Below are 15363 nucleotides of genomic sequence, written 5' to 3'. Positions count from 1 at the left end.
AATTTCTTTTATTGACAAAATCTCTAATCTCTCTCAACTTATTTTTCTTCTCCCTCTCCTTTACTCTCTCTCTCCCTCTCTCCTGCTCTATCCTTCCAGATTTCTCCCTCCCTCTCCCTCTCTCTCTCTCTCTCTCTCCCTCGCTCTCCTGCTCTATCCTTCCAGATTTCTCTCTCTCTCTCCCTCTCTCTCTTTCTCTTTCTCTCCCTCTCCTTCTCCTCTCTTGGGGCCCCTGTGCCACACTAGTGTTTGGAGCACAATATGAAAGCGAAGTCCAGCCGGCTCTGAAGTGTCAGCTCTCGTGACCCTCTGCTCGCTGCCGAGGTGCACCGCAGATGACAAGCGCCAAGTCAGAATTCGGTTGAAAATTACACCGTAGGTTTATAAAGCAAGGTTTATCAATGGTTTGGATCCTATTTATAGATCTGACTTATTTCAGTTGTATACACCATCAAAGGTCTTGAGATCACATGATCAGCTTCTGCTGAGGAAAGACAAGCTCTTAGTGGTCTCTCCAAGGCTCTGGAACTCCTTCAGTCTGCCTGTCGAGATGAGACGTGCTCCTTCCATCCTGTGCTTTAAGTACAAACATATTTTTCTGGTTTAGCTTTTGAACACAACTGAGGTTATGTGAAACCACCCCTCATTTCCCCAGAGTTGGTGTCTCTTTGCCCCCTTTCTCTCTACATTGCCCCCATTCTGCCCTCACCTCCGTCCTTCCACTGAATGAAACAGCCCCTCCTCACCTCACAGCTGCTCTCCTACCCTTTTCACATCAGTCCTTTGCTGGCACCTTGTCTCCACGATGCCTCGTTTAGCCTCCCACCATGGTTTTCCTTATGTGGTTTGCGTATATATTATCATTATTATCATGACCTCTGTCCCTCTGTCGCTCTGTCTGTCTGTCTGTCTGTCTGTCTGTCTGTCGATCGGGTTGACATGTACCACACATGCACTGTGATCAGTACTGATGTCGTGATCAAGCTCTACAGGTAGACACACCCTGTCAGGAGGAGAGTGTCCAAACTGCACACGCAGGACAGGAAGAGCCGTGTCCAAATAGTGTTATTTACATCTTTTGAGAGAAGAACCGCACAAGGACACACACGTATTCCCATTTAGAAAAACAGAGCAGACGCCTTTTCATGAGACTTTTTGTGTTTGTGTTTTTGTATGGGGGGGGGGGTGTTATGCGTCTGTGACCTCCCCCCCCCCCTCTTGTTTATTCAGACTTCACTCCTGGTGTAAACAATCACAGGAGTGCACACCTGGCAGGACGGCGGCTTGACGGATTCGTGTCGACAGCTGATGTCACCTGCCATCTAAGACTGCTGGATGTATCCTTGGTTAAGACAGGCAGTCAAGTTGTATTTTCCTCCGCATATCTGCAGTGGGTGCGTCAATAAGCCTGTGAGCTACACACACACACACACACACACACACACACACACACACACACACACACACACACACACACACACACACACACACACACACACACACACACACCGAAGGAAGCCAAGTTTGTGGCGACGGAATGCACGGCTGTACCCACAAACCCAGCCATAGGATCAGGAGAAGCAGGAGAACAAATCCCACATTCCAAATGTTTCAGTGGGAGATTTTGCAAGGATCTAATAAGCCATGTAAATGCCTGATACTACTACTACTACTAATAAAAATAGTAATCCATGTAAACTCCTGGTTTGTGCTGGCGCCATTGAACATCAGGGTTTTTCTACCCTTATGGGTGTAATCCACAGCTGCTTTTCCTCTGTCCTGAGACGCCACGTAAGAGCAGGGCGAATCCCGCACGGTCCCGTCTACTGCCACAGCAGCCCACAACCTGTCAGGCAGGAGATGCATGGAAACCTCTTACCAATTAAAGATAATGCATAATTCAGATAATACATAATACAGCCCAGACAGTGCGTTAATAAAGAAGCCCCCTCATTATCCACTACAGTGAGTTGATACACTGAAATATGCCTATATCTTTTTTCTTCTGTTAGGCTGTGAATATATATATATATATATCCTCCGTAGTGAAGTGCACAAGGTTTCCTGAGAAACAGGACATCTGTCATCAGCTATGAAAGCAAAGTACTTTTATATATATATATATATATATATATATATATATATATATATATATATATATATATAAATATATGTTTTCTCTTTTCTCTGTTTCTTCCTCCACCCCCTCTACCCTTCTCTCTCTCTCTCTCTCTCTCTCTTGCTCTCTCGCTCTCTCCATCCGAGCTGGCTCCTACCGAGTGTGCCCCTCAGCTTGTCTGTGTGGGATCTGTGGTATCGGCACTTTGCCCGACTGCAAACACTCCCGTTGTCCTGGGAGGTGTGTGCGCGTTTGCGCGTGGAGCGCTCATTATTCTGCCAGTGGGCTCGCCGATACACAATCAATTTCACACACGTGCACGTGGCAGGGGTGTGTGGAAAGCAGAACCGCAGCGATTTGGGTTTTGCTGCTAGCAGGATTCCACCCTCTCTCCCCTCTTCCCTCTCTCCCCTCTTCCCTCTCTCCCCTCTTCTCTCTCTCCCTCTGGACGTGTGCATGCAGACGCTCAGGCTTGAATCATGGGGAGATCACAGCACTGGGAAGACACCGGCTGGGGCGAGAGGGTGCGTCACACACCTCAGGTGCTTTTTTCTCGCTCTGTCGTCTCTCCCATCATTTTCCGAACCTCTAGATGGGTGTGTGTGCCTGAATGAAACTCAGAAGGGCTGGCCAAGACATCCAGCGCAAAGATAATGGTCAGATAACAGCGACTTCAAAGACGAGCCAGGCACGTGCGTGTGTGTGTGTGTGTGTGTGTCAGAATCTCTATGCCTGCGTATGTATGTGTGTGTATGTTTGTGTTTGTGTGTATTTGTGTGTGTGACTTCACCAGAGACACAATGTCACAGCCATAAGATGACATCATCCTTAGTGTCATGCTGTTGACTGGTGTGGTAAAAGTGGTCCAAAGTGGACTCCCCTCCTTTGTTCCAAAGTGGACTACCCCTTGTTCCAAAGTGAACCCCCCACCCCCCCACCCCTTTGTTCCAAAGTGGACTCCCTTTGTTCCAGAGACTTTCACACATGTGAGATGTGGCAGGTGCTCTGAGGTGGGGCTGATTTGTTGCCTTTTCTACTGTACATTTCAGAGGCAGCCTCAGCCGCAAGCATTTTTTCCCCTAAAGGAGTACATGGCCCATAATGCATTTCTCTAAAGGACTACATTGCCCATAATACATCTCTCTAAAGGACTACATTGCCCATAATTTCGTAAAGGACTACATACATATAAAGGCCCAGCAATGTGGCAGCTCAGAGCCTTCCACCCGATGGCCCTAGACGGCAGCCTGACCGGCTGACTGGCCCGTCCGTCAGCCGGCCTCACGTCCCGCCCTCTCTCCTCACGTTTAACGAATGCGGCGGACACACTGACTACTTCCTGTTCCATCAATGGCAGTGTCAGGTCGGGGCCGCCGACCCGAGGCGCCGGGGCGGTGGAAATGTGACAGCCCCTCGCCGTGCTGATCGATGGCTTACAAATTGGATGACCAAGGCTCAGTAATAGCCACTATCTATTTAAATTTCCTTCCAGTTGACAGGATTTTGGTGGGTGCTTAGGTGAAAGAGGTTCTCTGATGCATTAACATTTGGGGTATAAAGTTGATAGTGGTATTCTCTGTAGGTTAGGAGTCGTGTGTGTGTGTGTGTATGTGTGTGTGTGTGTGTGTGTGTGTGTGTGTGTGTGTGTGTGTTTGTGTGTGTACACCATTGTGCTACCATCAGCTTTCTAATTTCATCATTTGCAAACATAAAATATTTAGAGCTCATAAATGCATTTCTATTTTTCTTTTTGTTTTTTTTCTTCCCGCAGTAGGCTGGTGTCTCGCTGCCTGTCTGTAGGGTGAGGGAGGTCTCCATGCTCCCCTGTCCTCCAGCGAGCGGGGAAGCTTTCAGCTCATCTCTGGGGCTCTAGGGTATCGCTCTGCTGCACTGATTCCATTTGGGCAATAAATATCACCTTGCCCTGCGTCCTGCCTTACAGTGGAATCCATCTCCATCCAGCAGAAGAGTCCATGTAAATCATGAAATAATATATTGCAGTATGTTGCGAACCTCTCCCCACCCCTCCTCTCCCTTATGGGGAGGTCTCTGGAGTCGGCTCCAGAGAAGGTGAGTGGTGATGTTATTTGCACAGGGTCCCTATAGCCATACAAACAGCTCACAGACAGTCCACGGGTAGTACTCGGACAGCTCACAGACAGTTCACAGACAGGTGACAAACAGTCTACAGTTCACAGACAGGTCACAAATGGTCTACAAACCATTTGACAGCTCACAGACAGTTTCAAGCTCTCAGACAATCCAGAGACAGCTAACAGACAGCTCACAAGGTTAACTGGGTCTGTTAGTTAGGGTCTGTGAGATACAGACAGCTCACAGACAACTCAAAGGGTTAGCTGGGTCTGTTAGTTAGGGTCTGTGAGATACAGACAGCTCACAGGGTTAGCTGGGTCTGTTAGTTAGGGTCTGTGAGATACAGACAGCTCACAGACAGTCCACAGACAGTCCACAATCAGGCTCAGGAACTGATGGGCAGCCCTGGAAAAGTGCTAGAGAAAGCCTCAGTGTGCTTATGTCTGCATGTTGGGGTGTGTGTGTGTGTGTGTGTGTGCACATGCTTGCAAGAGCCAGCTTTTCAACATGCTGTCTGTAGGCAGGAGAATTGAGATCTGAGAGGCAGAATGAACAACCGGAGCAGGAGTGAACCATTCTGCTCACTTTTTGCCAGTTGATCTCTTTGATCTAGTCAGTTCCTCTACAGTTCCTCTACATCTGCGCTACACCTGCAGTGATGTTCATCTTGAACATAAATGACTACATATTATCGGTCTCATGATTGCATATGATCAGATATGATGATTGTATCTTCAATGACTGGTGTAGCTATAACAAGGAATTTATGTAGCCGTTCAACAGATGTCGATCTACTGTGGTCAAAAGTGGTCAAAAGTTAGAAGTTCGTGAGAAGGTTCGTGAGAAGGCCCCCATGCAAAGATGCACCTTCTGAACTGTTGCAGTATCGTTAATACAATTTCAGCTAGCCAATTTCTTACACTGGTTAACTAGTATTTGCTTAACAAATTCACTTTAGGTCAATTCTTCTGCTTCCATGTAGGGCATTTAAGCTCAAGGAGTCCAGTGTCAGGACCTGCACACGTGAGTCTGCTCACATGGACCTGCACATGTGGACCTGCACACCTGAGTCTGCACATGTGAGTCTGCACACATGGACCTGTACATGCGGACCTGCACACGTGAGTCTGCACACACTGACCTGCACATGTGGACCTGCACACGCGGACCTGCACACGCGGACCTGCACACGTGGACCTCCACTCGTTCTCCAATATGTACCGTCAGGCATTTTATTAACTACTTCCCATCTTAGGTAAAGGTGTAGATCTGGGGATCCGTGGGCGTTGAGAGTTATGGTAAAGTGGGATGTAATGGGATGTCACTTCACCTCCTTTTTATCACTTAAGTTTGTTGCCTGAGAGCGGCAGACTGCGTCTGTTCCAGGGTGCCTTCGTGCCTGTGTTTCTGTCTGGCTTGTTCCTGCCATAGCTAGGTCTGCCCATCTTTGCACATTATAGTTCCCTTATCTACATGCTTTTGTACCAGAACGTGGCTAATAATCTATCTGTCTTCACTTCAAGAAAACCGGAACAGACATTCATTGCTTATTTCTTCATTATATATTTCTTTTCTCTCACTACTTATTCTGCTCCTTATTGTTTATATTGTTACTATTGCAGTGTCTGATGTCGGCCAGAGGAGGACGCCCCCCCTTGGAGTCTTGGTTCCTCGCAAAGTTTCTTCTTCGTGCTCTAGGGAGGTTTTCCTCACCACTGTCACCCTTGGCTTGCTCACTGGGGGCTTGGACTCGGACATGTGTAAAGCTGCTTTGTGACAGTAACTGTCATAAAAATCGCTATAGAAATAAATTTGATTTTGACACGCGGACCTGCCCACGCAGACCCGCCCACGTGAGTCTGCCCATGCGGACCTGCCCGCACGCTGAGTCTCTACCTGAGGTAGAAATGAAAGGCCCCACTGTTCCCACTTCTACAGTAACCGCTCTCGTGCCGTTCCTCCCACGGCCCCGGCTCATCGGCGCAAACGGCCGTTAATTGAAATGTGCTTTTCAGGAGCGCGGTGCTCTCGCATCCTGCCCGTCCCGCTGGCACGGCCCCGTCCGTGTGGCGCATTGCGACAGGCTGCTAGAAGCACGCTGATGTAAGTGATGTGATGTTGCTGAGAGCTCGGGGGGTATTTCCAGGTTTCCTCCAAGGTAGCACAACACGGGGGATGATTCATAACAGCCTCTGGTACCCAAGGTACGCACACAAAAAAAAAAGAAAAGAAAAACTTCACAGACGAGTTCGGCAACTAACGAAACAGCTTCCTTTAAATGAACGCTTTGGACATGCTGAAACAGGGGACAGGAACAGCCGATTTATTTGTTTAGCGCGTTCTGGTGCCAGAGGTCATTCAAAGCGCTTTACGTAGGAAACAAGCAGAACGCGATGAAAAGATAATGAAATAATGAATTAATACAAAGAGATAAAAAACTAAAACAGAAATCAGCACTGAGTCACTAGACAGAGATTTGGAAAATATTCAGCCTAAGGGCAAATATAACTAGGTTCGAGGTGTACATGAAAACATGTTTATCGTTTTCACATCCTTTGTATTATCTTACTAACCCAGCTGGAGAATCCAATATCACAGCGATTTTGTAAGCCCCATTCATCTCACCACAATGAAAGCAGGAGAGCATATTGGAGCCTTATTGATCTATCGTTCCCACCACACCACCGCTGCAGCAATCCAAACCCTGCCAGTACATCACTTGTTTTCAGAAAGCTTCCCTGCCATGGTGCCAGACCGATGGCCTGGGAAGCTGCCTTCCTGCACAGCGTCACGTGTCCGCTGCACTCAGCTCTTGTTGGAAAGGCTCGGGCAAGTGACACGCCACGCACAGTTGGACTGCGGCTGGAAGATCTCCGCCCTCACCTCGCTCTTCCCCCAGCGGAGCTCTGCCCTCAGCTCGCTCTTCCCCAAGCGGAGCTCCGCCCTCACCTCGCTCTTCCCCCAGCGGAACCTTCATCTCTCTCTGGGCTCTCACTGCCAACCTCTCACAAGTACATCAACAACAGAAAACAGCACCTCCTCTGTGCCGCACTTATAATGTGTGATCATTACTTAGCTGATTAGATATATTCCAGTCCCACTGGGAACGAAATGGGATGTTTTTGGTTGGGTTTCCCCATTTGAAGTCTGTGGTTTTTGGAAACCCAAACCAGGCCCCCATTTTCACTGAGCCAAGCGATGATTCCGAGACACAAATCCCAGCGTTTGTGGAATTTGGATCCCACGCTCCGCTGTCCTCCATCTGCCCATGTAAGTCATGTTACCTTTTGTCATATCACCACACGTCATGTCTGTACCTAATCTTAAGATTGGCATGAACCTGGACCTGTACAGTTCCATCTGAGTAAAGCCAGAACTATACTGTCACAGCCAGGAACAAGTCCAGCTTGGCTACATACCCCCACCCCCACCCCCACCCCCTGCCAAGCTTGGCTCTCTACACTCCACCCACATCCCACCGCCTGCTCTGACAATGAGTCTGCGTGAAGGGAGAAGCACTCTCGCTTGCAGAGAGAACATCTGTTGCAGAAAATGTCAGAGTTGGTCAGAAGGAAACTGAGAAGCTTATTAAGTGCCGGCCTTGGAACGGAACCAGCGCAGGCGGGCGGCGGGTGCCAGGGCGGTTCGTTTTGTCGCCTCATGCGTTCCTACCTGCATCACTTCCTGTTTGTGCTGCTTCAATGCTAGCTGCCCCATGCCACAGCATATCTAAGCGCTATGTTTCCATGACAACGCTGAAAGTCGTAGAAAATGTAGCTTGGGTTTAATCCTAAGGGAGAATTTTGATGCCATATCCTCCATTCAGCACGGTCAATACAAAATGAACTAATTTGCTCTCTCTCTCTCTCTCTTTCTCTCCCTCTCTCTCTGTCCCCCCCCTCTCCCTCTCTCTCTCTCTCTCTCTCTCTCTCTCTCTCTCTCTCTCTCTCTCTCTCTCTCTCTCTCCCTGTCCTGCCCAGAAGCACCTTAGGCTGCTTGGGGAGGGGGGTGCGTTTGGTGCAACTTAATTAGCGGCCGAGCACCTTCGACCACGAGCCAAATAAACGGACTGTTTAGCTGATCTCCACCGACCGCCTCAGCTTGAATTATGCCCCACATCCTTTCCTCTCACGTTTTCACTCGCTGCTCATCTGTCTTGTTATGGAGGGGTAACAAACAAGATGGCCGCTCATGCAGGACTGAAGGTACTCCTCCTTCCTGCACCGAGCGTGCGGCTCGGAACGCCGGGCGCCGCTTTTAGCGCCATAGGCTGCTCGCCCAAAACGTCCACCTGCGGTCTCCGCCTCCTGCCACCAGCCCGGGAGGAAGAGACCGTTGCCAAGGCAACGTGCTTGTAATGAACTTCTGCAAAACGCCACTTTTAATTAGCTGGCGGGGATCTCAGGTATGACAGGGATGTTATCGTTAGGAGGACCACACAGCCACGAGACAGAATCCCCATGAGAAACAATGAAAAATGGTAATAATAATAAACAAATTAATGAATTAAAGAGGAAGAAGAAGTAAAAAAAAAAAGAGAGAAAGAGAGCGAGAGAGAGAGAGAGAGAGAGAGAGAAGTAAACCGACTGGCAGGTCACGCTAGGTAAATGGAAGGTGGGATTGCCAGTGGCTGGGACCTTCAGTGGAGACCAGCAGCTTCCTACCTGCAGTGCTTGTGGGGGCCGCTGAGGGTCTCGATGACGAAGCACTCGCCGTCATTCAGGCAGTATGCCAGGTCCTTCTCCTGACACGGTTTGAAGTGCTCCGATTTCAAAGGCGGGAGCGTTGGGGCAGCTGTGGAATGAAGACAGGATGAAGAAGACAGAGGACAGATGTTAGTGGGGATCCAGTCAGCCTGGTCATTAAAGAGGCATGGCGACACCACAGGGCCGACGGTGTAATCACGGGACGTGGCAAAACGGCGTCGCACCGCCGCTCTGCGAAACATCTGTGTGTGTGTGTGTCGTGTGTGTTTGTGCGTGCAGTGACCCATTCATCTCCCGGTGTTTAGCAGACAGTGATGGAAGCATGCCGCCTGTTGGAGTGATAGCTCCAAGTCATTTCCGTCAGCACGCACACATCAGCGCAGGCCAGATCGACACCGCAGATCAGCCCTCCATCCGAGTACGTCGGAACAGGCACAGCATCGGGGCTCAGGGTATCGGCGGACCCTGGCCAGCCCCTCCGCTCTGAGCACTCCGAGTCGTTGGACAACACAGAGGCAGGGCTATAATACAGCGCATGTGACGTTAACACAATGTGCTGCGTGTTTGCTTTACCGCTGATACATGACTGCATGGAGATGGGTGCAGGGAAGGATAATCGCTCTCTCGGGCCTAATGAGATTAACGCAGGAAGCTGTTTTGGGATTAAGACCATGTGGTGACGAATAGGCCGGACCCCGGCGTTGTGTGTGAATCCAGAGCTCCTTTCCTGTTGGTACAAGCCGCCGTGTCCGTCTCTGGTCCGGCGGCACACTGACTGATAAATGCCCCCCTGAGAAGCCCTGGATGTGCTCAGGCAAACCCAGTGACTGTCAAGCAGCTGCAGTTCAAACCAGGGCGGCGCGATACATCGTTTCTTAATTATTATCGCAATACTGAAAAAGTTCACAGTACATAACTAAGCAATCTTAAGTGTCTTCATTTTTATTGTCTGCCCCGACTAACAGCTGGTCTTCCTGATGTTTTGTTGGTGTTTTGATTAATAGATTAAAAGCTTTTACAGGATCCACATTAATATTTTTGGTCAAAATAATACATGGCATACTTTAACCATGTCACGTTAAGGTGTTATGTGAGCAATTTTAACCACAATGCAATTTGAAGCATCCAAGCAGATGCGTTCACGTGTGACCTCTGCCACTCCCCACAACTCTCCTCCTTTCCTCTCTGCCACTCTCCTCCCCTCACACTTTTTGTGAAATATATTATTTGTGAAAGGCAGTAATATGCACATGGGCTCACAACTGTTTCACAAATTTTTGTGTCACGCCACCTTCGGCTTCAGCCCGCCACCACCGTTTTATTAAAAACACACACTTGTATTTTCTTCTTTTGTTAATTTTGCTTGCTTTTTTTGCACACTATGAGACATTTTTACATATGAAAGGCGCTATACAAATAAGATCTGTGTTGTCACAGCGATCCTGCTGTCGCAAAATGTAATCAACGTAATACGCAAAGCACACTGTGATGTTCTGTCAGAGTGATAGAATTCCACACCTTGCACACTGAGCTGAGAAAAGATTCTCTTTTAGTGCACAAGCAGAGCCGAAGACCTTCACACACTTCGCTCCATGATCCACAAGCCTGCTGTGATGTCAAGGCAAACCACTACCTGTGCAACTCAACACGGCTGAAATGCCAGGAACATGGTGTCACCCCAGGTCCACATGGATGCTTGAGTACTGGAGTCCACGAGGTTGTACCCTCCATGAGGCTGTCCGCTAAACGAGGTTGTCCCCTACATGAGGCTGTCCGCTAAACGAGGTTGTCCCCTACATGAGGCTGTCCCCTGCGTAAGGCTGTCTCCTGCATGGTGGCTATGTCCTGCAAGCTTGTGCGCAGATCACGCACGGTTGTGCACGACAACCATGACAACAGGGATGGAGATGCTCGTTGGCTTCGAAAGCACAGCCACTAGCAGTGCCTGCACGGCAACCCCACCTCGGGCAGCGTACCGGCACGGCAACCCCACCTCCGGCAGTGTGTTGGCACAGCGACAGGGGCTCCATCAGGTCCCTGCACCACAGGCTCGTGTTCTACAGTGGCTCATAGCGGCTGGCTGGGATAAAGGCGTGTGGTTAAGGCAGGCCTACTCATGACCTATGGCCTGGCCACGCTCAGTATGACTGACACAGCAAAATATGAATAGAAAGACAGTGTGGTATGTGAATCAGCAATGTGAAAGCCACGTGTGTGTGTGTGTGTGTGTGTGTGTGTGTGTGTGTGTGTGTGTGTGTGTGTGTGTGTGACACATAGAAAGAGAGTAATGGATGCTAGGTGCTAAACCTTCATTCAATGTAGGATTTGAAACCCGTGCTAATAACAACATGCTATATTCTGGAATATCCCATATTTCAGTTTACATATGGAGCAAAAATGTTGCAGTGCATTGTGGTACTGCTATGTTCAGTTGCTTGTGCTGGTACTCTATTAATCTGTATTGTAGTAAATACAGGGAGTCTATGCCGGGAATAAGTAAGCCAGTGTTAAGTTTGCTTGGGCTTAAAAAATGGTGCAAAAAGAATATGTGAAAAGTGTGAGTGCCCTTTTCTGCCCGCTGTCTAAAAGCTTTCATCTCAAAGCTCATTTCTTTCTCATTTCATTCTTAAACGTTCATCCCATCCTTTAGTTACACTGCCCATTCCCTTCCGGTTGCCTTTTCTATCAGCTGATTGGCCCAAAGGTTCATTCCACCAGCCAATCACAATCCTTCGCCCGCAGTCCTGTAGCAAGGCGCCATCTCTTCCTCTGCTCTGTAATGATACGCCATTAAAAATGTATCAGTGTTTAAACCCAAACTTTTGTGATATGACGTCTGCGATTACGAGCTCACAACTCAGTGGGTGAGTGAGTCTGAAACAGCCCCGGGACCACAGAGGAGCTGAGCCAGGTTCAGTCGAGGACAGCACTCCATAAGCAAACCCACTATGGTCTGAATACGGCCGCCTACACGGACTAAAGGAGCAAGAAACACGGATAGGCAAAGGGGACAGCGCCTCGGAGGCCGAAGCAGTGGAGGTGAAATCCCACACTCCCTCCACAGACGAACGCCAATAACCACCACAGCCCGGACCGGGGGAGGAGGAGGGGGGGGGGGGGGGCCCGGTCTACTGCTATTTCCCTCAGTGCAAAGTGATCCAATAAATACACCCCCCCCAATACACACCTGCTTCCTCTGCAAAAACTCATATATCTACACAATCCAAATCCACCATAGTGTGTGTGTGTGTGTGTGTGTGTGTTTCTTCAGCTTAGTTTATATTGCAGTTGATGGCCAGTCAGCTGCGTGTGAGGAGTGTCCTCACAAAGCCTTCACACCATCGCTGTGAGCCCACTGAGGCACCACACAGGGTAGTTTGCAGCACCTGACACTCAGTGCGTGACTGTAGTGTTCTGTGATGCACTGTAACATGCTGTATTGCACAGTGCATGGAGAGACGCTACAGCCATGTTTGAGAAATAAAAACGATGTTTGAAAAGTTCTCCTGTCCTGTGCTACATGATCAGTTTTCTTTTACTGCTGGAACACGTCATTGTGTTTCCCTCCCTAACTCACACTGCTCACCCTCTACGGCACTCGTCCTGCTCATGCTATAGGCACCTGCTATCATGAAAGATGAAAAGAGAACCCAGCTTCCCTTGGGGAGCGTTTCCCTATAACAGCACACTTCCTCTAACATTTGCTACATAAATGTAAATAATGTATTCCAGTCTTGTGTAGTGTGTCAATAATGTAGTCCAGACTTGTGTAGTGTGTCAATAATGTAGTCCAGACTTGTGTAGTGTGTCAATAATGTAGTCTAGACTTGTGTAGTGTGTCAATAATGTAGTCCAGACTTGTGTAGTGTGTCAATAATGTAGTCCAGTCTTGTGTAGTGTGTCAATAATGTAGTCCAGACTTGTGTAGTGTGTCAATAATGTAGTCCAGTCTTGTGTAGTGTGTCAATAATGTAGTCCAGTCTTGTGTAGTGTGTCAATAATGTAGTCCAGTCTTGTGTAGTGTGTAAATAATGTAGTTCAGTCTTGTGTAGTGTGTAAATAATGTAGTCCAGACTTGTGTAGTGTGTCAATAATGTAGTCCAGACTTGTGTAGTGTGTCAATAATGTAGTTCAGTCTTGTGTAGTGTGTCAATAATGTAGTCCAGACTTGTGTAGTGTGTCAATAATGTAGTCCAGTCTTGTGTAGTGTGTAAATAATGTAGTCCAGTCATGTGTAGTGTGTCAATAATGTAGTCCAGTCTTGTGTAGTGTGTCAATAATGTAGTCCAGACTTGTGTAGTGTGTCAATAATGTAGTCCAGTCTTGTGTAGTGTGTCAATAATGTAGTCTAGACTTGTGTAGTGTGTCAATAATGTAGTCCAGACTTGTGTAGTGTGTCAATAATGTAGTCCAGTCTTGTGTAGTGTGTCAATAATGTAGTCCAGACTTGTGTAGTGTGTCAATAATGTAGTCCAGTCTTGTGTAGTGTGTCAATAATGTAGTCCAGTCTTGTGTAGTGTGTAAATAATGTAGTCCAGACTTGTGTAGTGTGTCAATAATGTAGTCCAGTCTTGTGTAGTGTGTAAATAATGTAGTTCAGTCTTGTGTAGTGTGTAAATAATGTAGTCCAGACTTGTGTAGTGTGTCAATAATGTAGTCCAGACTTGTGTAGTGTGTCAATAATGTAGTCTAGACTTGTGTAGTGTGTCAATAATGTAGTCCAGACTTGTGTAGTGTGTCAATAATGTAGTCCAGTCTTGTGTAGTGTGTCAATAATGTAGTCCAGACTTGTGTAGTGTGTCAATAATGTAGTCCAGTCTTGTGTAGTGTGTAAATAATGTAGTCCAGTCGTGTGTAGTGTGTCAATAATGTAGTCCAGTCTTGTGTAGTGTGTCAATAATGTAGTCCAGACTTGTGTAGTGTGTCAATAATGTAGTCCAGTCTTGTGTAGTGTGTAAATAATGTAGTCCAGTCTTGTGTAGTGTGTCAATAATGTAGTCCAGTCTTGTGTAGTGTGTAAATAATGCAGTCCAGTCTTGTGTAGTGTGTCAATAATGTAGTCCAGACTTGTGTAGTGTGTCAATAATGTAGTCCAGACTTGTGTAGTGTGTCAATAATGTAGTCCAGACTTGTGTAGTGTGTCAATAATGTAGTCCAGTCTTGTGTAGTGTGTCAATAATGTAGTCCAGTCTTGTGTAGTGTGTCAATAATGTAGTCCAGTCTTGTGTAGTGTGTCAATAATGTAGTAGGAAAGGATGCACTTTCTCCTCCAGTCCTCCATGAATACTGTGGTTATCCAGACCCACAGAAGTCCAGTACAAATTGTGTCTTTAATAAATGTGTGTGTGTGTCTTTGTGTGTGTGTGTGTGTGTGTCTTTAAAGTGACATTCTTTCTTTAAAATGTAGAAGGAAATACAGACTGCATAGAGGTATGTTTGTAGTACAGTCACGGAGTGCCAATCACACACACACACACACACACACACACACACACCGGCTGCTGTGAGTAACAGTGGTATAGTGTAATGCTGCTGCAATGCAGATGTGCACAGCACTGACATGTGACAAAGAACATGCACACACACACACACACACACACACACACACACACACGCACTCACACACACACATTAGGCTTCACATCTGCCTCTCATATGGGGACACCAATAAACACACATCAGGCATGAACATGGCGTCTCTAACAGGAGGTCTTTTTGGCTTCCATCTCCCTCCTCCAGCTGCAGTAGGTCTGTTCTGCTACGCTTGCATCTGTGTTAGAACAAGAAAATGGCCGTCTGTCTCTCCCCCGTGCACCTCCTCACCTACACCCCCACCGCGGTTCACTCGCTCTCAACTTTTGCCCGTATATCCGGAGGACGGATAGACGAGCTGGCGGTGAGCCCCTCTTCCACGAGCATCTCTCTCCACCCGGTCGGGCTCCTGTCCATGTGAGTGTCCGCGGTGGGTCGGCCGTGGCCCGCGGCCAGCGCTAACAGCGCGGCCGCTTTTCATTAGCATGCGCTGGACGGGCTCCCTGCTCCCTCTATCGCACAGCTAAAATGCAGTAGGCCATCTCCTCCATAAATAAGCCAGCTAGACTATAATGCAGCCATCTATATGCTGGCAAAATGGAGGACTCTTCCTTTTGTGCTCCCTCTCTCTCTCTCACTCTCTCACTCTGTCTCACTCTCTGTTTTATCCATAGGCTTAGTCACACCTGGTTTTTCCCTCATAACCCAGGATAAACACACACACACACACACACACACACACACAAACTGCCCCTAGCTGCCGTTAGCTGAACGATAACTAACTATTCCCCCTCCATTTTTCTCCTGTCCTGATTGATATTACCCTCTGCAGCCAAACCCAGTCAGCACGTAGACTGCAGTGCCCTCACACGATCCAGCATCCGGGCTGTTCTATAAACTTTAGTTGCTAAG

At 48.0% G+C, this 15363-nt stretch overlaps 1 protein-coding gene across 2 annotated transcripts in view; it reads right to left on the bottom strand.

Moving 5' to 3' along the window:
- The window catches only part of nrg3a (neuregulin 3a), a 231997-nt gene that overhangs the window by 75276 nt on the left and 141358 nt on the right, over nucleotides 1-15363 (bottom strand). For both annotated transcript variants that reach the window (XM_081724867.1, XM_035531281.2), the window contains exon 2: nucleotides 8878-9007. In XM_081724867.1, the coding sequence (XP_081580993.1) occupies nucleotides 8878-9007 (130 nt within the window). The remainder of the gene's footprint in view (nucleotides 1-8877; nucleotides 9008-15363) is intronic.

Source organism: Electrophorus electricus, chromosome 12, assembly GCF_041902795.1.
Source record: "Electrophorus electricus isolate QZ-2024a chromosome 12, ASM4190279v1, whole genome shotgun sequence".
Lineage (NCBI taxonomy): Eukaryota > Metazoa > Chordata > Actinopteri > Gymnotiformes > Gymnotidae > Electrophorus > Electrophorus electricus.
This window is presented reverse-complemented; position numbering and strand designations above follow the sequence as displayed.